Source organism: Mobula hypostoma, chromosome 7, assembly GCF_963921235.1.
Source record: "Mobula hypostoma chromosome 7, sMobHyp1.1, whole genome shotgun sequence".
Lineage (NCBI taxonomy): Eukaryota > Metazoa > Chordata > Chondrichthyes > Myliobatiformes > Myliobatidae > Mobula > Mobula hypostoma.
Genome location: NC_086103.1, coordinates 147,199,838 through 147,225,618, shown reverse-complemented (window position 1 = coordinate 147,225,618; position 25,781 = coordinate 147,199,838). Strand labels below are relative to the sequence as shown.

General features: G+C 39.9%; 2 protein-coding genes across 2 annotated transcripts; one reads left to right on the top strand and one right to left on the bottom strand.

The window, feature by feature from the left end:
• Positions 1 to 526: 526 nt before the first annotated feature.
• On the bottom strand, positions 527 to 23,926 carry LOC134349630 (transcription factor IIIA-like). Its single transcript, XM_063054237.1, has 9 exons — positions 23,431 to 23,926; positions 15,470 to 15,570; positions 12,007 to 12,103; positions 11,210 to 11,298; positions 11,060 to 11,133; positions 6,033 to 6,116; positions 2,939 to 3,168; positions 1,597 to 1,650; positions 527 to 763 (listed from the first exon to the last, which is right to left on the bottom strand). Exons 1-9 carry the CDS (start codon positions 23,794 to 23,796, stop codon positions 542 to 544), a joined length of 1,317 nt encoding a protein of 438 aa, XP_062910307.1. The 5' UTR covers positions 23,797 to 23,926; the 3' UTR covers positions 527 to 541.
• On the top strand, positions 6,219 to 9,546 carry LOC134349633 (uncharacterized). Its single transcript, XM_063054240.1, has 2 exons — positions 6,219 to 8,477; positions 8,828 to 9,546. The coding sequence occupies exons 1-2, from the start codon at positions 8,390 to 8,392 to the stop codon at positions 9,475 to 9,477; spliced, it is 738 nt and encodes a 245-aa protein (XP_062910310.1). The 5' UTR covers positions 6,219 to 8,389; the 3' UTR covers positions 9,478 to 9,546.
• Positions 23,927 to 25,781: the final 1,855 nt, after the last annotated feature.

Here is a 25,781-nt window from a genome sequence, read left to right as displayed (position 1 = left end):
TTTGAAACTTTGAAAGAAATTATTCCAATTGAATAGCTTGTTCACTGCATTTATTATGCTTTGGTTCAAAGCTCTGCAAATACTTAACATTAGATTAATAAAAATACACAAGAACACATTCCTTCAGATATTTGCATGTTGATAGAAAATGGATCAGACTGGTTCAAACATGAATTAAGGTCATTTGGGTCAAGTGCTACAATTAAATAGCAGCAATGCAACTGAAAGAAAACAGTCAAAATTAAAGTAAAATTTACTGTTTGTTGGAATAGAAAGAGGTATTATGGCAAAACCAGATTTTCCAAAATAGCCAACTGAAGGAAATAGATGATGCTAGGCAGCACATGCATGAGAGGGAGGAAAAATAATGAATCAAAATTCACATTATTTTAAAAGTAAATCCAAATATCACCAGCATTACATTGAAAATGTTCAAGGTTCTTCCATGGATAGAGTGCCTCGAAGCCGATCTTTAGTCTTCACAATCTCAACACCCCGTTGCAGAAGTTAAAACACTTTGAAATACGATATAGTACACATATCAATGTGACATACATTTAAAGTCTAATGTTTCTTTCATTGTAATATTGTGAACATTAGCTACCAAAGGCTCCATCAGCTCAGTTTTGTTCTTTATTTCTGACATCTTGGCCTTTTCAAGCATTTCAGATAAAGTCATCATGGCCACAGCAGGCTGGTTCCTGGGAGGAATATATCCAGTAAGACGAGATGCAAGACTACGCTTAGGACGTCGCTGTTTTGCCTGTGGGAGACGATGCAAACTTCATTCTATTAAACAGTTTTCTTCTCAGAGATTGTTCTAGCCATTGTGCTGCATGCATCAAATGCAAATGGATGCTTAAAACATTCTTATTTTGAAAAAAAAAGACCTCTAGTATCCCAAAATGAGGAGTGAAAGGTCATTTTGCCCTAAGCTTTACCAGATGAAGATTTTTTACAACTCTGCCACACCAAGTTATTATCAGTAAATTTAATGTTAGTGTAAATAGAAATAGCAGAGACCAAGGGTCTGTCAATTAGATAATGAAGTTTTAGGTCCTCAGTGAAAATGCATAAATACAATTGCAATTCTGGTGAAGGAAACTGCAATTTGATTAGGCTGAAAATTTTGAAGTCATTTTACATAAAGCCAGTGACCAACTATGTTGAAATTTCAGTTGTCGTGAGACAAAAATTGAGTGTTCTGCAAGAACTTAGAGAAATAGAGGGATATGGGTCACCCTAGGTAATTTCTAAAGTAAGTGCATGTTCAGCACAGCATTGTGGGCTGAAGGGCCTGTATTATGCTGTAGGTTTTTCTATGTTAACTAAAACACTGAAAATTCAAGTGTTACTTGCTCAGGACATACACATCTCATTGATGGCTCTTTCACAAATACAATGAGGCATTAGATCTCTCTTCCTTTACTCAACTACAGTGGTGAAAATTGGTGTTCACAAGCTCTAAGGATGAATGAATCACCATTTGTACAAAATTTCAATTAAACACAAAATTACCTGCATGCAGTTACTTCTTAGTTCCCAATATATTTACAAAACACACTACTGAATAAAAATGTAAACTGCAATGTGTACCTTTAATTTCTGTTTTTTAGGATCATGGACAACAGAATGGCGGTCCAAACTTTGCTGCAAGAGAAAAAGTGGTATTATTTTAAGTATCTTACACCATTGATCTATTCAAAGCATGTATGGAAATTAAAGGGGATTTGCCACATTTATAAAATAGCCAAACATCAACATTTTATACATTTTGCAGACTCTGCACTGAGACTCTAAAGCCTACAACTACTTTTAAAGCAGAACTAACATTAAGCAATACTAATGTTCACATCAAGAGTTAAGCTGCTATATAGAATCATTTTCAGCATTAACAATTAAAGGTTTCTACTACATACAAATATAGATTGTCCAACTAGTGACATCTTAAAAAATGCAATGGGTCAGTTGCTGAAAGTGGCAGTGAAGAAACACTTTGGGTACGGTAATATAATTAACTTACAAGGGATGCACTGAAAGGGATAAGGCTAGCGTTGAGTTAAAAGTCCTAATTTGGGGCAAAGCCAATTTTGATAGCACAAGAGGGGATCTGGCAGAAGTAAACTGGATACCGATATTTTGAAGGTAGAACCTTGCCAATTGCAAGTAGTATAAAAGATGGCAAGGGTTCAACGCCAGCACGTTCCAATAAGAATGAAAGGCAAACATGGTATGATTAGGGAAACAAATGTGGTGGTGCTGTAGGTATGACGAAAGTTTTCCAATCCCATAATAGGATATGGGAAGGTGCAAAGTTTTGCAGATTACTGGCAGATGGTATTCAGTCCAGACAAGTGCAAGATCATGCATTTTGACAAGTCAAATGGGGGTATCACATACATTAAATGGCTAGTAATGTTGATGAATAGAGAAACCCAGTTCTCAAGTGGCAATACAGACAGATCGAATGATGGTGGCATGTGGCATGCTTGCCTTCATTATTAGGTTGGGCCACTGTACAGTATAAAATATGGATACAGTATTACATTCCAAACCAGAGGGAATATCATACACATTGCATGACTGATTACCACACTACAAAAATGAGATTGCACTGGAGAGTGCAGAGGACATTCACTAGGATGCAGCCTGGACAGGAGCACTTTAGTATGGAGAGAAATCAGACAGGCTGATTTCACCTGGTGTGAAAGACCCAGGGATGATCTGATAGAGGAATGCAAGAGACACAGGCAATCAGAATCATTCAGTCCCTGGTGGACTCAGATACAATCTCTACATTTAAGAGATAGTTAGACAGGCAATGTGACCAAGGCAAGGCATATTAGTATAAAGACATAATGCAAGCAAATTAGAGTGTAGACAAGCAAAAAGGACAGTATGAATGGATATATTTTTAAATTAATGTAAAAAAACTTACTTTCATGGAAAAAGCTTTCTTACAGTCAGAATGTTCACAAACAAAATTCCGCTGTTGCTCATGAAATGAGAGAATATGGCTTTGCAGGTTGAATGATGTGGTATAAGTTCTCTCACAACCCTCTCTGGGACATCGAAAGACTTCCCTTTCTTCAGCATGAATTTTAAGGTGTGCTTGAAGAGTGTCTTTCCGTTTAAATTTCTTACCGCACTCACTACAAATAAAGGGTTCTAAAAATAAATACATACAAAATTGTCATTCTTGCATTTAATTGAGCACTTACTGTTCTACATTTCACGTGGATGAGTTATTCTAGCGAGCTAATTGATATGCAAACGTACATAAAGTAGCGGCATAATGCTTTATCTTAATGAAAGTGGTCTATAATCAACAAATTCTGAAACTATGTATTGTTTCCCTTCAAAATATTTTAAAGAATACCTTTCCAATAAAACCATTAAGATTTTGTAATAACTGAAATTCAAAACAAAAAATGCTGGAAATCTGAAATAAAAATAGATAATGCTGGAGCTTTCAACAGGTAAGGCTGAATCCGCGGACGTGAAAGATTTCAGGTCGAGTCCTTCATCAAAACTGGGAAAAGGACAAGTTACAAGCTGTCCTCAGGTTAAGAATGCTGGACCCATGAATGGTCCTACATACAAACAAGCTCCACAATATTAGAAAGAAAACTCCCAACATACCATATATTCACTTCTACAATTGGAAGAACGAATTTCATCCAACAATTTTGTAATTGTTCTTTATCAGTCTTAGGTGCTTTTGATGGCATTCATTACAATACCATGGAGGTATGATTTCTATTTAAAGTGATTTTTATGCACTTTCCTGCGGTGGATAAAATTTGACTTATCGAGGTCTCTAGAAACAGAACACATCCATTATCCAAAGGCAGCCTGTAGTTTTAAGTTGCAGAGTTTGCAGGAGGGATGTATGGGAGGAAGGGATCTAATACAGTGAGGCCAGGCTGTTGTGATAAATTGTAGCTCAGGAACATGAGAGTGAACACAGCTGTCTAGTTTCAATTCTTACTCAGGCTTCCTCCCTCAACTCTCTAGTACAGGGTTTGCCCAACCTTTTTTATGCCATGGAACCCTATCATTAACCAAGGGGTCCAAGGACTTCATGTTGGGAACCCCTGCTCTAGTACATTGATGCTTCCGTTACTATTTATTAGCAAATGGAAAATTCATTACTTTTCCTATGGAGCTCTGTGCGTTGATCAAGCAGCAACAGAATTGTGACAAAAATCCATTACAAGCCCACAATTATCTCAACTATACACATTCCCAACCAGACTCCTTTAAGCCGTTTATTCATTTTACCAGTTTCTCACATCTATATTTATTCCAATACAAATTCCTCTGAAATAGTTTCCTTCCTGAAAAGGTGGCTTTCGCCCTACCACAGCAGACAAAGCCCTTGAATGAATATGCTCCTGCCTCTCACCCAAGGTTCTCTTTTTAAAATGCCCTTTTAAACAAACCAATAATGGCCTTTTATCTGTTCGAGACATTAGTTGTATTGTTATTTCATATTATCTGAAGAAGCATGCTGCACATAGTTTTCCATGATCCTTTCCGAAGACATTTTAAAGTGATGATTTATAAATACAGTCCTTTATACCATGTTCTCACCTTGCAATGTTCTTTCCAAATGCATCATGGTGAGAGTATGGTTTAAAGGCTGAAATTAGAAACTGGATAAACAAAATTAGTTTATTTAACTCACCTAATTTGTGATATCCTATGATCTTAAGTTGTCTAAGCTTTAGCTTCATAGTTAATAAATTGAAATACAGTGGTGGATTCCAGTTAATCAGGACAGCGGCTTCCTTGTGACAGCTCTCAAAGAGCAAAAGCTAATCCAGAAAATTGCCAGGTTCCCTTCATTTATTTGGGACACTATGCCACTTAATTGGGACGGGAGACTGCTGTTGAACAGTTTCTAACTAGCGTTAGTCATGTGCACTTGTGCGGCCATTAGGCACTACACTATGCTTAAAGCAAATAGTTTTTCCAATAGCGTCAGTTGCGTGGGTTCAAAATGTGGGGACTCTTGTCGCTGAGTGCTGGTGAGAAATAAGCAGTAATACAATTCAAACTGTCTTGCTTGCTGCAGTTTCAAGCATTCAGGCTTGAAGATGCCAGAAACAGCTAGAAGTGAAGATGAAACAATTTCACTACTTCAACAAGTTAGAAACTACAAAGTATTTGAAGATATTGACAATCATCTTGAATGTTACAATGCAATTGTCAAAAGCAGTGTATAAAGGAAGTCTATTACCTGCACTAGGTGCCTGCGCTGATTTTGTTCATTTAGTCAAAATACTACAGCATACACTGGATCAATTTCTCTGTCAATATTCATTAGGAACTAATACAGCTTTATTAGTATTTTAATTTGTACTGTATTTAAATATATAAAATGCTATTCAGTTTGTCTTTTTTATTCCTTTTTAGCCATTCCCATAAAACTTCAGCTAATTTGGCAGCTGCTTAATTGGGCCAAAACATACTGGTCCCGATGTGTCACAATTAACCGGAATCCACTGTACAATGTTTCTTGATCAGGCAAATAATAGGACAGTAACACTTAGACCAGAAAGATATTACATTTGATATTGACAATGTAGTCACCTCTACATTGGAGAAACTAAACAAACTAAACACGGATTGGGTGACTTCTTTGCATAACTCCCATGTTGAGTCTAAAGGATGACCCCAAGCTTTCAGTTACCAGACACTAATAATTCATCACATCTGTTAATGGCCGACAGCATTGTTATAGAGGCTCATAGCATGTTTGAGGAACACACTCTGCCATGTTATTACACGTTAACCAATAGTACTTCCAACATCTCTACTGCAGACTTCAATTATTTCTTACTTATTTCAGTTAATTATTCCACATGGCCAGAGTCGAGGAAAAAATCAGACTATTGCAACACTCAGCAGAGAATCAACTTCATACCCTACTTGTATTAAATAGAAGGCAATGCAGATTATACAATACAAATAATATATACATGTCTATAAAATGAAAGCTAATTAGTTGATACTCATATGATTACCTTTGTGTTGCTTCTGCTTGTGGCTAAGTAACTCTGTCCACGTTTTTCCAATAAATGAACAACTTTCCACTTTGCATGCATAACCTGAAGATGAAATTAATCTCAACTGATAAAACTTGCAACTACAAATAATTACAAAGATTAATATTTTTCATTGCTGCTGCCAGTGTGATAAAAGATTTCAGTTTAACCATCACTGACTTAGAGAAAAAAAATCCGAATGAAAAGTGTGCCTACAGACAAGGTAAAACTTTATTCTATACAATGAAATATTTCTTCATTAAAATAATTGTAATTTTCTATTTTAAAATCATTCTTTTGACAATGCTGGTCTAACACAAATCTTGTGTAGCAAAATGACCTGGTCCCATTTAAAGATTATCTAATTTTATTCAAACTTAGTTGCTGATGATATTTTAATAAAACCAGTAAATCTCCTTGCAAGAGTATTGGATTTAATGGAGAAGGCATCTTAGACAGCTTATCAAAATCAGGTTCATTATCACCAGTATGTGACGTGAAATTTGTTAACTTAGCAGCAGCAGTTCAATGCAATACACAATCTACCAGAGAAAAATAATAATAATAAACAAGTAAATCAATTACATGTATTGAATAGATTAAAACACGCAAAAACTGTATATTTACAAAAAGTGGGGTAGTGTCCAAAGATTCAATGTCCATTTAGGAATCAGATGGCAGAGGAAAAGAAGCTGTTCTTGAATCGCTGAGTGTGTGCCTTCAGGCTTCTGTACCTCCTACCAGTTGGTAACAGTGAGAAAAGGGCATGCCCTGGGAGCTGGAGGTCCTTAATAATGGACGCTGCCTTTCTGAGACATCACTCCCTAAAGATGTCCCGGGTACTTTGTAGGCTAGTACCAAAGATGGAGCTGACTTATTGGCAAGGACATATTTGTAGAATTTAGGAATATAAAAGCTGCTTATACTCTACATGGCGAGATTATACTACTCCTACTAAGCTTGATGAATCAGCATACAGGAGGGAGATTGAAACCTAGGCTGAGTGGTGTAATAACAACAACCTCTGACTCAATATCAGTAAGATCTAGGAAATGATTGTTGACTTCAGGAGAGGGAAACGAGGTCCATGGGCCAGTAATTATCAGAGATCAGAGGTGGAGAGGGTCAGCAACTTCAAGTTCCTGGGTGTCAATATCACACAGGAACTGTCCTGGACACATCATATAAATATATAACATAGAACAGTATAGCACAGTACAGGCCTGTCGGCCCACAATATTGTGCCGACCCTTAAACCCTGCCTCCCATATAACCCTCCCACCTTAAATTCCTCCATATACTTGTCTAGTAGTCTCTTAAATTTCGCTAGTGTATCTGTCTCCACCACTGACTCAGGCAGTGCATTCCACGCACCAACCACTCTCTGAGTAATATTATTGCAAAGAAAGCATGATAGCACCTCTACTTCCTCAGGAGTCTGCAGAGGTTCAGCATGTCATTGAAAACCTTGGCAAACTTATATAGATGTGTGGTGGAAAGTGTGCTGACTGGCTACATTATGGCCTGGTACGGGTACACCAATGCCTTTGAGCAGAAAATCCTACAAAAGATAGTGGATTCCACCCAGTACCTCCTGGGTAAAACCCTCCCACCACTGAGCACATCTACATGAAATATTGCCTTAGAAGAGCAGCATCCATCAAAGATCCTCGTCCCCTCCCCCCCCTACCAGGCCATGCTCTTTTCTCACTGCTGCCATCGGGTAGAAAGTACAATTGCCTGAGGACTCACACCACCAGGTTCAAGAAGTTATTATCCTCAATCATCAGGCTCTTGTACAAAAGGGGATAACTACACTCACTTAAGGACCCTGTTGTATTGTTATATTGATGGATGTCATATTGTTATTTCATATTCATTATTTATTGCTATTTATTTATAGCTGCATTTGCACAGATTGTTTACAGTTTAGAGTTCCTGATGTTTACAATTTTACTGTTCTATAGGTGTGCCAAGTATGCCCGCAAAGAACATATCTCAGGGTTGTATGTGGTGACATGTATGTACTCTGATAATAAATTTTACTTAGAACTATATACTTATCGCTGTATTACAATCTATTTAAATTTCTGCTCAACTTTTTCCACTTCAGGGGTACCATCAAGAAGGCTACTCGTGCAAGCAGCTCTGACAGAAACCATTAAATATTCCCATTTTAATCTGCTACAGCTTAGAACCACAACTACATCTAATGTCTGTACAGTTAGTAACATCGTTTTAAGGCGATTAAATAATCTATTGCAACTTAAAGTACACAGAACTCAAATGGACTTTTGTCACTGGCACAGTTCCCCTTTAAGACAGCAAAAGAGAGGATGCCACTCTGTTTTAAGAGTTCATCTAAGGAAGCGTGGCTTTTGGCTATCAATACTGACCATCTTGCTGGCAAACGTACAGTCTCAGGTAAATAAAATTGAAGATTTTAAACTTCCAGCAGTAAAGAAAAGATCTGAGTGCTAGAAACACCTGGGTCAGATATTCCACAAACTATTGCCTGACTTGGTGTTTGTAGCCAACACTTTCTGTTTACATGCCGTTTCAATCTAGTCCCTGAAAATATTTCAAAAGACCCAAAATTATCAACCGAAATTTACTTTAAAGTTCACAGTACACTTTATTTTACTATGAAAATAAAATTCTCATCTCAAATTATGTAGATACCTTTAATTTCCCTACAAATACCTACACTAAAGCAATTACTTTACACTTTGTTATAACTTACGTTATTTGTTTTTTTTTTCCACGGAAACAAGTCGAAGCTGCACCCTCTCTAACGTGCTGGTGGAGAGTTTTATTTGGGTTTTTAGCGCTGGAAATAGTTACATTCGGACACGTCTCATTAGCGGGGCAGCAGTATGGTCACATTGTTTATTCCAGGAACCAGCTGATTGCGCTTATGCCGGCCGGTTTAGCGAACAGAGCGGCAGACACCCCTGCTGAAATCTGGAGGAAAACACACAGAGGATGCAGAGGGGGTTCACAAAGGCAAGGGAGGAGGACCGGGTCGAGACAACAGAGACTTATGGAGAAGAGGAGTTTGGTGGGTAATAAAATGGACGAGTTGACGGCACTAGCCGTGAGTCAGAGAACATTTCGGGAGAGAAGTGTTATGTGTTTTACTGAAACGTGGCTGCACGAGGACATACCCGACCAAAACTTTTACATGGAGGGCTTCCAGACAGTTCGGGCTGACCGGAAGTGCACTGACAGCAGTAAGCGTAAAGGAGTTGGGGGCTTGCTGTTCTGGTTAACAACGGATGATGCAATCCTGGTCATATTACGATCGAGGAACGTGTTTGTAGCCCGGATATTGAACTTTTTGCTGTTGGACTCCAGCCATATTCCACCGAAATACAACACTGGGCATTCCTGCCTGTGGACATCAAACTTTGCAGGTCCTTGAGTGGAGGGTCAGACACCCTGAGCCAATAAGCTGGTCCTGGACTTATTTACATCTGGCATAGTTTGCATATTGTTGTTTGATTGTTTGTGGTTTTTGTATTGCTATATTTATGCTCTATTCTTGGTTGGTGCAGCTGTAACGAAACCCAATTTCCCTCAGGATCAATAAAGTATGTCTATCTATTGTTAATAACTGAAATTTCTATTTCCTTGTACATAAATTTAGAATCAATTGGAAGCAACAAAAATCAAAGAATCAATTAATGCAGCAATATTTAACAATTCCTTATTATGTTGAAAACTATGTCTCTTGTAGACTCACAGACTCTTATTGAACAGACCATGTTATTTCTGATATATTCTGAATTTTGAACAATAAATCACTACAAAGTGAACACAATTCCTCCAGCCTTTGAATTATAATTGCAACATGATGATGGTGATGGATACGTTTACATATGTATTCTAACTTATGGACTGTAAACTATTAAGTATCTCCCTCGCATCTATCTGCATTTCCACCTGCTGTTGATCATCTTGTATTTTAAAGAGCAATAATCTTACGAATATTTTGAGAGTTTGGTCAAACAGCATGATGGTGTAGAAATCTTTTAGTCCTTTGTACAATTGTACCACAGCTACAATGAATAATTCTAATTATAACTAGCAAAATAATCCTACACAGTTAGGTTAAAAAAAAATTATGTCTATGAAGTAAGCCACCTTGTATGTTAACAACTTTGCACTCAACATCAGTAAGACCAAAGAACTGATTGTAGACTTCAGAAAGGGGAAGTCAAGAGAATTTATACCTGTCCACATCAAGGGGTCAACAGTGCAAAGGGGGAGCAGCTTCACGTTCTAAGTATTAACATTGCTGAAGAGCTATCCTGGGCACAACATTAATGCATTCATGAAGGCATGCCAGGGGCTCTATCTGGGCCTCCTGTCCCATGAACCTCTCATATACCTTTGCCAATCACCTGTCCAGCTCTTGGCTCCATCCCTCCCCCTTCTGTCTTCTCCTATCATTTTGGATCTCCCCCTCCCCCTCCCACTTTCAAATCTCTTACTAGCTCTTCCTTCAGTTAGTCCTGACGAAGGGTCTCGGCCAGAAACGCCGACTGTACCTCTTCCTAGAGATGCTGCCTGGCCTGCTGTGTTCACCAGGAACTTTGATGTGTGTGGCTCTATTTGATTACGTGTTTGAGATTTATGTCACCAAATACTCAAGTAAATTCCTACAGACAGACCAAGGACAGCACTCTGACTGGTTACATCACCTTCTAGTATGGAAGTACCAATGTAACAAACACACACTCAACAGTCTCTACCACTCAGATTTCTGAACAGACCATGAACACTACACTCTGCTCTACCTTTTTTTTTAAATGTTTCTTATATTAACTTCTAATATTTTTTCTGTACTGCACTGTAATGCTGCAGGACACCAAATCTCCTGACATGTCAGTGATAATAAACCTATTTCTGAAGTGTTATGTCACTAAACATTACAATTAGTTGAAGAAATTCCCTTTTCCTTAAATTAGATACGAGAAGAAATATTCGAATATAGGACACACCTGCATGTACCTTCTCATGACGCTTCAACTTGCTTGGAAGGCAAAACCGTTTGTCACATCCTTCATAATTGCACCTAGCAAAAGAAAATAATGATTAGTATTTCTTCAGTATTTAATAAAAGTGAAATTTAACCATAGCTTAATACCCACTTGAATGATGGTACACGCGTGTGCTCATATTGATGAACTTTGAGATGCTGATGCTTCTTGAACGATCTACCACATCTTTCAAAGTCACACTGCATGGTGAAAGACAGACTTATACATTTGTTCTTGTAGAAGTGCAACAGCTCAAATACCACCAACCAGTATGCAAACACAAGTTATCTTTTACTGTATATAATCAATATTTCAGGAAATTTAGTCAGCTCAACTCCAACAGTTTATGATTTAATACATGAGGGTTCAAGCTCTACTCCAGCAGTTATTGGAAAATTTGTGCCAAGTTTTCAGCTCCTTGGCATTCAGATACTATATTCCCCAAGGTTCTCTTTTTAAAATGCCCTCTTAAGTTGATATAAACCAATAATGGCCTTTTGCCTGATCAAGAGATTAACTCCATGGACCAGAAAACTATTTTCCAGGATATTCATTCTTGATCACTATGCAATAGCCTTTAATAGTGACGCACCAGAACAGCTATTAATTTTTCCATTCTTTCATCCATGCATCAACTAAATAGAACTACTACATAAAAGCAGCCTAACACCCATAGAAGTGTACTTACTTAGTTTCAGAAAAAGATGGGGATAACTGTCAAAAACACTTCAATTTTCTGCCTGCTTTTACTTTGGGGAAAAGTGGCTCAACAAACTCATTCAGAACAAACAACACAGACACAACTAGTATTTGTTGTCAGTTTGGAATGTTCTATTCAGGATTTCTATTTAAATACACACTGGTAATTTTAAAGTTTAAGAAACAGTCAAGGATAGAGGATTAATTACCAAATAAAGCTTCTCTTTGTTGTCATGCTTTCTTGACAGATGCTTCTTTAAGTTATCTTTTGTTGTGAATGTTTGATTACATCTTTCATCTGTACATCTGAAAGGCATTAATTGTTAAAGGATGAAGGATTGTTAAAAGATTCTGCAAAGTTCAAAGCTAAAAATAATCTTAACATGTCATACAATGATCCTTCACTTGAGAATGAATTTTGCCAGAACTGCCCAATTGAGTCCTCTGGCCTGGAAACTCTAAACTGTTTCCCAACCTCCCAACAATTTCATTCTTACTACATTGGTCGTTTCAGTGTCAAAAATCCATCAATTTTGTTATCTTACTTTGTAGAAGTGGCAGCAGCCTTGTGTTTTGGCTTATTCACACATACTTTGACACCAACCCAGTGTTTGTATGATCTCTCCATACTCCACATGGTGGAAAAATCTTCAGCTGTTGTGGTCCTGAGGTCTCTGGTTCTCTTCCTAAAGCCATCATTTTACACTCTTGCTCCATTTTTGATCACTACGCAATACTCACTCGCTCTTGAAAAATTTATCATCTCCCATACTTGATGGAAGTTTGTAAAACTATGAGGGGCATAGCTAGGATAGACTGCCAGAATCCTTTCCTCTCCCACCCTGCCCCGAGTAGAAACATTGAATACAAGAGGGCATAACTTTAATGCAAGAGCAGGAAATTTTAAGGGATGAACAGGGCAAATGCTGCTAGGGGTAGTAGTAAAAGCACAAGACAGTGGCAGCCAACAAGCAGAATATGGATCACGTACAGGGAGAAGGGATTAGTTTAGTTTGGCAACTGTTTGATCCTGCACCATTCTATATCCAAGATTAATGTTGATTTTCAGTTGTAAAACTTCTGCACTCCCCTGGTATTATGCTTAAATCAAAACTAATCACTCAGGGACATCGTATGATTGTGATATAACAGAATCTAGTGCATCTAGATCAGCATTGTTGGGCATAATTACCCATGGTAGAAGTCTTAAACATTTACATTTCTCTATCCCTGTCCATTGTGCCTGCTTTTAAAAATATCATCAGGAAAAATTACATTCCCGAGCAAAAGCAGATAAGGGTCTAAGGATCTACCCCGAGACACCTGTGAAAAATAGTCTTTTCCTTCCTCCTACTGTCCAGGGACAGGACAAGTTTACAGTCAGCCCTTGTTATCTACGAGTTCCGCATGTGCGAATTCAACCAACCACGAATCGAGAAAACCCGGAAGTGCTCTTCCAGCATTTGTTGTTTGAACATGTACAGACTTTTTTTTCCTTGTTGTTATTCCCTAAACAATGCAGTATAATAACTCTTTTACATAGTATTTACATTGTATTAGGTATTATAGATAATCTGGAGATGATTTAAAGTATACAGGAGGATGTGTGTAGGTTATTGTGAATCAGGATCGGAAAAAAAACCGGAAGTTCTCTTAAGTCAGAACAGGTACATCCGGTATTATTTAGCGTCAGTTAGTCAAACGTTTGTCTTAGTATATAGTATATGTTTTACCTTTCTATGCATATAAAACACTTAAGAAATGTATGTTTCAGTGCCGGGCTCCGGAACGGAAATTCCTGAGCTCGATCCAGTGACAGCTCGCTCCTGAGCGCACTCTCCATCCATGCCGGGTTGATGTGGAGGAACAAAAACCCAAAACCCAATAATTAAACCACGGCGTTGCTTAGTAATAATTGTAGCTTTAGTCAGGCAGGGCCTTTCTCACTTTTTGTTGACCGACTGTAGTCTAATGCTTTTCCAATGACCGATGGCGTTTCACCTCTTTCTGATCGCTTTATTATTTCCACTTTATTTTAAATCGCGATCGTGTTTACTTTCATGAACAGAAACACTGCGGATTCAGAGCACCGCCACTGGGTCCTAATGTCCACCGCACTGAAACAGGTTAAATAAAGTCCGGGGTTCCGCTGGGTCCTAAGGTCCAACGTATTTAGACAGGTTTAATAAGGAACTTGAGCATCCGCGTTTTTTGGTATCCCTGAGGGGTCCCGGAACCAATCCCTCGCGGATAAGGAGGGCCGACTGTACTTCATGAAAGTGCAGCAGTCCTTTGAGATTATGGGAAGAAATAGTTGCTGGAATAATGGCTTGTAAACTTTTTAATTTGAATTTAGTTTGGTGGTGTGTTTTAATTGTTTACAAGCATGTGCAAGTGTTTATTATTCTAAAACTGATTTTTAAAAAAATACTTTAACGCATTTGAGACAGTTTATGTTGGCCCAATTGCAGGTTCACAATACTGTTCCTTGAAATATCCCAAAAAATCAACCCAAAATTGTATTCAAATGATTAAAAATGGATTTTGGACTACAGTGAATTCCAATTAATTGGGTCATCACTTAATTGGGGCAAGCCTTTTATTTGGGACACTATGGCACTTAATTGGGGCAGAGGACTGTTGCCAAACAGGTTCTAGCCAGCGTCAGTCTCATGCACTTGTGTGGCTGTTGGGTAACACTGCATGCTTAGAGTGAAGAGTTTTTAAAATAGTGTCAGTTGCATTTGTTTGTATTAATCATTGGCTAGAAATAAGCAGCAAGACAATTCAGATCTGTTTCACTGACCACAGTTTCAAGGATTCAGCCTTGTAGATACCAGAAACGGACAGGAGTGAAAATGAAATGATTTCATTACTTCAACGTTACGAATTATGAAAGTATAGACAATCATCTTGGCTGTTACAATGAAAATGAAGGTTTAGAAGATGCAATTGTCTAAAATATTGTATGAAGGCAGTCCATTATCTGCACTAGGTGTCTCTGCTGATTTTACTCATTTGCACTCAATTAAAAGAACACAGCTGATGAATACCTCCATCAATAACTATTAGGAACCAATGGCCAGTTTGAAAGCACTGTAGAAGTATTGGTAGTGTTCTATTTTGTTCTGTATTTCATTTAAATACACAAACTGTTACTCAGTTAAACAGTAACAGTAGTCCTTTTTTAACCTTTTACCCATTTCCATGAAATTTTGGCTAATTAATTGGGCCAAAATGTACTGGACCCAAAGTGGCCCAATTAACTGGAATCCATTGTATGTAGAAATAAAGCAGAAGTTTTAGGAAACCTGAATCGGTCAGATCTGTATTGATTGCTCAAATCAGACTTGATAACTTGCCCATATTCAGACTAAGAATTTAACATTTATTGAAAAATATCTGTTGTCCTTTTTTTAAAGTTGTAGTGGTGTTTGCAATATCAAGATGCTACAAAACTATGCATTTTGACAAGCTTAGGGCAATAGTGCAGGAAACCAACAAGACACAGTCAAGAACACAGAGAACATCTTCTACTCCAAGTCCTGTAACAAACTTCTGGGCAAGGGTTTGTATACATTTAACAGAAGTTATAATATCAAATCTTTAATACTTTTCTTTTACAACTTTAAAGAATACCACAATAGAAATTACCTTAACACATACACTGACCTGAATGGTTTTTCTCCTTTATGAATCAGAATGTGCCTTGCAAGATGACCTTTTCTAGAATAGCTTTTATTACAACCTTCATATTCACAAGCAAATGGTTTCTTTGGGGGGGGGAGGAGAGAGAAAAAAAAAGCATCAGGATCATTGTTTTATGACATTACCAGCTCCGTTTTCAATCCCCAGGCAATAAAGTCAAAAAAGCTTTACCTGGAGAATTCTTCACATACAACAGCCCTCTTTCAAATTCTCAATTGTTTAATCTGACTTTTTTTTGTTCAGTTACTTTCACCCCCTAACTTCATCTTCAGCAAAACACCTATTCTTCCATTCTTGTTGTTTCTGCAGCCCTCAATTATATAACTGCCAAAGATCCCTCAAGTTTATATTTGAAGATAATGACATTCAATTGGTCTAATCATTCTTTACCCAATCCTGCTCAAGGCTTGGTGTCTCCTGCCAAAACAGTTCATCACTCTTTCATCTAAGGATCATCTCAAAGAGGATTATTAGTGACTTCTAAGTCACTATATTTTAACAATTTTCACCTGCTATTCAGAAGTACTGACATAAGAAATAGCAGGGAAATGCCATGGTTTTTTGAGCCTGCTTTACTATTTAATGCAGTTGGTCATATCTTAATCCCCATTACATGTTCCTACACATTTTCCTAACGTTTACTCCACGATTGACCAAAAAAAAATGCAATTTTCTAGTCCTAGAGTAATTGAATGTTTAATCTAATGCAACTTCTCTACAAAGAGATGCAGTGTTGAAGAATTTAAGGGACTGAAGAAAATTAGAATTAAAATGTTTATTAGAGTCATTAGTGAGAATGGAACCTAATTAAGTCCAAGGACATGTTATCTATATTACAGAATTTTGAAAGAACTCAGAAAATTTTATCAATTCTATAATGGTTTCTGAAGATCTGAGGATAGAAAATGTGACTTGCGATTTAAGAAAGAACTAACATGTTATTCTAACATTAGGAAGAAGGGATATGTTGTAATCCAAGGAATTTATTAATTGTATACCAACAAAAAAATGAATAACAGGATTGAGTCAGAATAAGATTACGAAAGGAAAAAGTCAAGTCAAAAGACTTAAAAGAAAAATCTTGTCTTCACTTACCACCCCATCAGCCTCCATGTCCGGCACATAGTCCTTTGTAACTTCCGCCATCTCCAATTGGATCCCACACCAAGCACATCTTTCCCTCTCCTCCACTTTCCAGCAGGATCGCTCCCTACACGACTCCCTTGTCCATTTGTCCCTCCCACTGATCTCCCCTCCTGGCACTTATCCTTGCAAGCGGAACAAGTGCTGGAACTCCTCTGACACCTCCTCCCTCACTACCATTCAGAGCCCCAAGCACTCTTTCCAGGAGAGGCGACACTTCACCTGCAAGTCTGTTGGGGGGTCGTCTACTGTATCCAGTGCTCCCGGTGCGGCTTCTTGTATATCAGTGGGACCCGGCGTAAATTGGGAGACCACTTCGCCAAGCACCGACGCTTCGTCTGCCAGAAAAAGCAGGATCTCCCAGTGGCCACTGTTTTAATTCCACTTCCCATATGCAAGTCCACAGCCTCCTCTACTGCCACGATGAGGACACACTCAGGTTGGAGGAGCAACACCTTGTATTCCATCTGGGTGACCTCCAATCTGATGGCATGAACATCGATTTCTCAAATTTTTGGTAATCCCCACAACACTCACCATTCCCATTTCCCTCTCTCACTTTAACTCCTTACCTGCCCATCACGTCCCTCTGTTGCTCCTCCCCTTTCCCTTTCCTCCATGGTTTTCTATCCTTTCCTACCAGATTCCCGTTCTCCAGCCCTGTATCTCTCACCAATCGACTTCCCAGCTCTTTACTTCACCCCCCCCACACATCACCCATCACCTACTTCCTTGTATATCGTCCTCCCCTCCCCCCTCAACCACCATCTTACTCTGACTTCTTGTCTTTTCCCCAGTTCTGATGAAGGTTCTCAGCCCAAAACATCAACTGTTTACACTCCATAGATCCTGCCTGGCCCGATGAGTTCCTCCAGCATTTTGCGTGCATTGCCTGGTTTTCCAGCACCTGCAGATTTTCTCTTGAATGAGAACAAATTCATCCTTCCCATGTTGGAAAGCTGTGACCAGTGGGGCGACAGTTCCTCAGTCCAGCTCATCACAATTTTACAGAGACCAAGTGTCATATTTTCAATTTTTCTGATTGTACATACTAGGTAGATCTCAAGTAATGAGGCTATAGAGAGGCTTCATGGAGATATAGAAAAGCTAATTGAGCAAACAAAAGTATGACAGAGGAAGTATGATGCGAGTGTGCACTTCAATGCACAATAGAAAAGTAAACCATATATTAGTGACAGGTTGGAAAATTACTTTAGAAGGGAATTAAATGCCTTTGTACACACTGAAAGTTAATGTGTACGTGCAGAAAGGAATTAGGAGTTGCAGAACCTGGGCCTCTGTACCTTCCTCTGCAATTGGATCCTCGACTTCCTAACCAGAAGACCACAATCTGTGCAGATTGGTGATAACATATCCTCCTCGTCAACGCAGGTGCACCTCAGGGGTGTGTGCTTAGCCCACTGCTCTACTCTCTCTATACACATGACTGTGTGGCTAGGCATAACTCAAATACCATCTATAAATTTGCTGACGATACATCCGTTGTTGGTAGAATCTCAGGTGGTGATGAGAGGCCGTACAGGAGTGAAATATGCCAACTAGTGGTGTGGTGTCGCAGCAACAACCTGGCACTCAACGTCAGTAAGATGAAAGAGCTGATTGTGGACTTCAGAAAGGGTAAGACGAAGGAACACATACCAATCCTTATAGAGGGATCAGAAGTGGAGTGAGTGAGTAGTTTCAAGTTCCTGGGTGTTAAGATCTCTCTGAGGATCTAACCAGGTTCCAACATATTGACGTGGTTATAAAGAAGGCAAGTCAGTGGCTATACTTCATTAGGAGTTTGAAGAGATTTGACATGTCAACAAATACACTCAAAAACTTCTATAGATGTACCGTGGAGAGCATTCTGACAGGCTGCATCACTCTCTGAATGAGGGAGCTATTGAGGACCAAAAGCAGCTGCAGAGGGTTGTAAATCTAGTCAGCTCCATCTTGGGTACAAGCCTACAAAGTATCCAGGACATCTTCAGGGAGCAGTGTCTCAGAAAGGCAGCGTCCATTATTAAGGACCCCAGCATCCAGGGCATGCCCTTGTCTCACTGTTACCATCAGGTAGTAGGTACAGAAGCCTGAAGGCGCACTCACTCAGCGCAACAGCTTCTTCCCCTCTGCCATCCGATTCCTAAATGGACATTGAACCCTTGGACACTACCTCACTTTTTAAAAATATACAGTATTTGTTTTTGCATGTTTTTAATCTATTCAATATACATATACTGTAAATGATTTACTTAATTATTATTTTATTTCATTTATTTTTTTCTACAGTCGGCCCTCCTTATCCGCGGGTTCTACATGCGCAGATTCAACCAACCGCGGACCGGGAAAACCGGAAGTTCTCTCTCTAGCACTCATTATTTGAGCATGTACAGACTTCTTTTTCTTGTCATTATTCCCTAAATAACACAGTATAACAACTATTTACGTAGCATTTACATTGTATTGAGTACTGTCAGTAATCTAGAGATGATTTAAAGTACAGGCAGTCTTCAAGTCGGATTTGTACACAAGTCGGAACAGGTACATCCGGTATTATTTAGCGTCAGTTAGTCAAACATTTGTCTTAATATATAATATATATTTTACCTTTCTATTCATACAAAACGCTTAAGAAACGCATGTATTTCAATAATTAAACCACTGTGTTGCTTAGTAATAATTGTAACTTTCATCAGGGTAGGGCCTTTCACATGCTCCATTATTCTTTAAAATTGTTCCGATCGTTGACCGACAGTAGCCTAACGCTTTTCCAATGACCGATGGCATTTCACCTCTTTCCGATCGCTTTATTATTTCCACTTTATTTTCAATCGTGATCGTTTTCCGTCAACGGAACAGAAACACCACGGAAAGTCCACCCGCAATGAGACAGGTTAAATAAGGGAATTGAGCATCCTCATTTTTTGCTGTCTGCGGGGGGTCCCGGAACCAATCCCCCGCAGATAAGGAGGGCCGACTGTATTATGCATTGCATTGAACTGCTGCTGCTAAGTTAACAAATTTCATGTCACATGCTGGTGATAATAAACCTGATTCTGAACATAGACGGTGTCATGGCCTTTACTGCTAGATTTGAGTACAAGAACAAAGATGTTGCAGCAATTATATTGGGCCTTGACAAGATCACACTTAGAATACTGATTGGACTTCTTAAGTTCAAAACAATATATTTACCATCAAGAGTATAAGAAAGATTTGGACTGTTTCCTATGATGGCAGATTTTTCTGTTTGAGGCAAGACTGCGCAGGCTAGCCTCTTCTCTCGAGAACAGGAGCAACATCACTGAAACTTATAAATTTCAAAAGGGCCAATGCAAGGAGGCTTGTTCCAGCTGAGATATCTAAATCCTAAAGGCAGTGTGTCAGATGGCATCCAGGATGAAGTGAGATATTTCTTCATTCAATGACCCATTCTTTACTGAGGGAGATATGAATACCTAGTCACCGACTTCTTTCAAACGGGAATGGTAAAGTTAATATAAGAGAAAGAAATTGAGGTAGAGGATCAGCCATGAATTTGCTCAATGCTGGAGCAAATTCAAAGGGTCAAATGGCCAACTCTTTCTCCTAAGAGTTATGTACTTTGTAATTGTATGCTACACAGCAGAACTAAAATTGCAACAGGTTCACCAAACCAACCTACCACTATTTTACCATCATTCCTCATGGCCATTTCTAAGCCTGTCTTGTCACTCTTATCTTTTGTTATGATTGAGCTAGAAATGCCCCCAGTTAAACCAAGATCAAAAACAAGAGAAAATCCGCAGATGCTGAAGATTCAAGCAACGTACAGAAAATGCTGGAAGAACTCAGCAGGCCAGGCAGCATCTATGGAAAAAAGTACAGTCGACGTTTTGGGCCAAAACCCTTCATCAGGACTGGAAAAAACCAAGATCGAAGTTTGTATTTTAGAGCTATAGAGCAATATAGTACGGATACAGGCTCCTCAACCCTACCAATATATGCTAACCACTGGGCCCACCCAGCTGGATCCAATTTCCTGGAGTTGGCCCATATCCCTCTAAGCACCATCCCTGTATGTACCTATCCTTTAATGCTACTGTTGCATTTGCCTTGACCACTTCCTCTTGCAGATTATTCTATATGCAGATCACTCCCCACATGAAAAAGTTGCCCCTCAGGTATTTTAAATATTTACCCCCTCAACATAAAACCTGGCCCCAAGTGTTGGACTCCCCTACCACAGGGAAAATACTTAACCATCCACCTTATCTACACAGTTCATAGTTTAAACATTTCTACAAGATCAGCCTTCAATCTACGTTCCAAGGAATAAAGACCTAACCTGGCCAACCTCTCCCTATAACTCAAGCCCTCTAGGCCTGACATCATCCTCAATCTTTTTCTGAACTTACCAACTTAACCACATCTTTCCTCACGAACGAAAGTTCTGTAAACTTGCCAGATTTAGCCTTCACCTTAACGGAAGCATGCTACTTGTGGACTCTTGATATTACACTTGAAAGAATCCTGCTTGTATTTCTTTTCCTTTCAAACAGGCTCACCCAATTTCCAGTTCCTGAAGTCCACAATCAGTCCTGAACTTCAGGGAGGGGAATTTGGGAGAACAAACACCAATCCTCGTTGAGGAGACAGTGACTGAAAGGGTGAGCAGTTTCAAGTTCCTAGGTGTCAACCTCAGAGGATCTATCCTTGGCCCAACATATTGATGCAATCATGACAAAAGCAGCCAGTGTCTATACTTCACTCGGAGCTTAAGGAGATTTGGCGCATCACCAAATTAAGCAAATTTCTATAGATGTACAACGGAGAGCATTCTGACCGGTTGCATCACCATCTCGTACAGAGGTGCCAGGATCTCAGAGCCATGCAGACTCAGCCATTTCCATCACAGACGCAAGCCTCTCCGACGTCGAGCACATTAAGGGGTGCCCCAAGGAGGCAGCATCCATCATTAATGGCACTCACTATCAGGGTCATGCCCTCTTCTCATTACCACTAACAGGGGGTGGGTACTAGAGCCTGAAGACCCATATTCAACATTTTAGGAATAGCTTCTTATCCTCTGGCAGAACTCTGACGGGCCATGAACGAACCCATGAACACTGCCTCACTATTCCTCTTTTGCCCTATTCATTATTTTCATTCTAACTTGAGAGTAATTTGTTATGCCTGTACTGCCGCCACAACACATTTCAGTAACAATAACCTCGGCTTTGCTTGCCACTTCAGATTCTTGCCCTGCCTCATTCCCCAAGGTCTAGAATTGCACCCTTCCAAATAGGACCCCTGTGTATTGACTCAGGAAACTTTGTTAGACATATTTCACAAATTCCAGCCTGTCCAGAATCTTAATACTCGTCTAAGTAGTACAGTTAATATTGGGGAAAATAAAATCTCCCACAAATATAGCCATATTATTCTAAAAACACTCACTCAAATCCCTACTGACTTTTTTTGGGAGGGATGGAAAGGGGATTCAATTACCCAATAGCGTGACCCCTTATACCAAGTTCTAACCATATGAACTCACTGGACGATCCCCCAAGAATGTCGTCTCTAAACAGTGCTGTTACATTCTCTCTTATGGAAAACGGGAGAATGTAACAGCTTCCCCTTTCTTGTACCTCTGTCATGCCTGTGGCATCCATTAAAGATTAAGTTCATTTTGTCACATGCACATCATGTGGATCCTGGAACAGTGAGCTGCCAGTCCTGCTCGTTTCTCAAGCATGTTTTTGTCGATGGCGATAACATCCTAGTCCTTAGGGCCAATCCATGCTCTGAATTTGCCCGCCTTAACTGTTATTCCTTGTGCATTAAGATTAGTTCAGTTTAATGAGTATTCCTTCCTTTGCCTTTATTGCACCCTTGGCTATCCTGATTTATTGAACTTGTTCTCGCTGTCTACCACTTTATCCCCTGACTAGCTTTTGCACAGTCTCACCACTATACCAGAGGGGCACAATTTTTCCAGCAGACATTTCTTACCCATTTATTCTACCCTGGACCACCCCAGGCTCAGGCTTCAGAGCCTCAAATCCCCTAAGCACAACTCTCCATCAAGGCAATTCCCAGTTCCACTCTGTAATAGTCAAAGCTTATGAGGTCATTCTTTTGTTCTCCATTCATTTGTCTGTTTAGTAACTTCTATTCTATCTTCCACCAGGCCCTCAAGCTAACTCAAGCTTTCCATATAATGACTGATCTACTCCAGACCTCAACTTCTCCTGTGCCAGAATTTATGTCAATGCTACTGTAACCCCTTGGAATTCTGCAGGTTTTAATTAGATCAGTCTCATTCTACTGAGCGCCAAAGAATGCACAGCCAACGTCTTTAGTCTTTCTCGGTAGAATATGCCACTTTTGCCAGGAATTCATCAGGTTACTTCTTCCAGTCCTACTTTATGCCTTCTTATATAAGGGGACGGCAAGTAGTTGTTCAGGTGTAACCTCACGAACATCCACTACAAATATAACAATGCTTCCTTATTTCCAAACAACAACCCCTTTTCTATAAAGATCAATGTCATTTCTCTTAACTATTTGCTTCACCTACCTGCTACTTTTTGTTTATTTCCATTGTACAAAAAAAAGTACCTCCCCAGAGGTTTACTGCCCAATCGCTGGCTCAATTCATGACTTCTCTTCCCTTCCCGTGCTGCCGATGACAGGAAGCCCGCTGAGTAATGTTCTGCATGCTTTTCTACTCTTTCCAAATGACTTGCTACTGCCCTGCAGACATCCAAACCAGACCGAGCAAACGCCGCTCCTACCTCCCCCGTGTGCCTGCATAGATGAGCTTCTAGCCGCCAGTTCTTGGAAAACGTGGCTCCGCAGCCAAAAGAGCAAATGAAGAGGCTCCCCGAGAATTTACGCCGTGTCTGTCCAGGTCCTTCCGTCAACTTCGCCGCTCCGTCAGCACAAGCCACAGTTGACCCCGGTTCTGAGGCGGCCTCCTCCTTGTCATCATCATCCTCACTGACACCGGCGTTCGTCGCCGCCGCTGCTATTGTTGCCTTCTCCTCCATGGCCGCTGCTCGACTCTCCTCGCCAGCTCCGTACTCCATGCGTACGCCTCTTCTATCCAGACTCCGCAAACTTCCCGCTGCCAGCTTCACAGCATGGTTACCAACGGACATGACCCCATGACGTCACACGCCGCGGCTTTGCGTGCACCGAACCGTCACGTGGGTTGGAACGGCCCGGACGGGTCTGCGCGCATGCGCGGTCGGTGAGCGCTCAGTCATACGTTCCGTGTTTATCGTTATGAGCGGTTGGACATTCGTGGCTTTCACTTGTTTCAATGTCTAAGAACACGTTTGTCCTCTAACAGCAATCAAAATTGCTGGAAATACTCAGTGGATCAGGCACCATCTGTGGAGACCGTACAGAGTTCCAGGTGGATGACTTCTTTCTACTGAGAAGAGTTCTTCTCACTAAACATTGGCTCCTACTCTAAGGTTCAGCTTTAAAATCCTCACCCTTCTCTCAACACCCCATCGCCGTGGGCTAACAGCCATCTCCTTACAATCCTCGCGGTCTGTTCTCCCTTCTGTGTATGTTAATCAGTGGAAGTCAATTCCCATTTAATTACTGTCCATGGGATTTACCTGTCACCCAGCACTTAGTGGTCATCTATGTGCAAGCAAGTTAATTTAAAAAATCTTCGTGATTTTTATAAATGACCTGGATAAGGAAGTGGAGGGATGGGTTAGTAAATCTGCTGATGACACATAGGCTGGGGGTGTTGTGGATAATGTGAAGGGCTGTCAGAGGTTACGACGGGACATCGATAGGATGCAAAACTGGGCTGAGAAGTGGCAGATGGAGTTCAACCCATATAAGTGTGAGGTGGTTCATTTTGGTAGGTCAAATATGATGGCAGAATATAGCATTATTGGTAAGGCTCTTGGCAGTATGGAGATTCAGAGGGATCTTGGGGTCCGAGTCCATAGGACACTCAAAGCTGTTATGCAGATTGACTCTGTGGTTAAGAAAGCATATGGTGTATTGACCTTCATCAACTGTGGGATTGAGTTTAGGAACTGAGAGGTAATGTCGCAGCTATGTAGGACCCTAGTCAGATCCCACTTGGAGTATTGTGCTCAGTTCTGGTCGCCTCACTATAAGAAGGACGTAGAAACCATAGAAAGGGTGCAGAGGAGATTTACAAAGATGTTGCCAGGATTGGGGAGCATGCCTTATTGGAATAGGTTGAGTGAACTCGGCCTTTTCTCCTTGGAGCAATGGAGGATGAGAGGTGACCTGATAGAGGTGTATAAGATGATGAGAGGCATTGATTATGTGGATAGTCAGAGGCATTTTCCCAGGGCTGAAATGGCTAACACAAGAGGGCACAGTTTTCAGGTGCTTGGAAAGAGGTACAGAGCAGATGTTAGGGTTAAGTTTTTTATGCAGAGTGGTGAGTGCGTGGAATGGGTTGCCGCAGACGGTGGTGGAGGCGGATGCGATAGGGTCTTTTAAGAGACTCCTGGGTAGGTACATGGAGCTTAGAAAAATGGAGGGCTATTGATAACCCTAGGTAATTTCTAAAGTAAGTACATGCTTGGCACAGCATTATGGGCCCAAAGGGCCTGTATTGTGCTGTAGGTTTTCTATGTTTCTAACCAGTAAGGCCCCTCCCCAGGTTAACGAGCTGTCAAACATTCTGTAGCATCTAGAATCTTTTAAAAGATATATGTTTTAACATTTCTACATTTAATTGGAAAACTAATTCATTTAATAACAATTAAAGCATTGAATTCATTTGAATAATTAACTTAAAAAACTGCACCATAAGTCCATGACATTCTGTAAGTGGCTGAACCAGTAGGGTTGGATGCAGTTCATAAATGGCACCTCAGTTCTATAGGAATCATAGCTAGCACATCTAGTGCAGTTACATTCATTTGAGCAGGGCCACCAGTATTCATTTTCTTTATTTCAATAAATATTTATGTTTTTAGTCAATGACTTTTAGGTTCAGGTGCTTTTAAACAAATTTATAACTTTCTTCTTATCTAGTTCTATTGGCCTTTGCAGAATGGCCACAGTAGCAGTGTAGAATATTGCACAGAGCAGCACAGGGAGAGGCCTTTCAGCCCAAACTAATTAAGATGCTAAT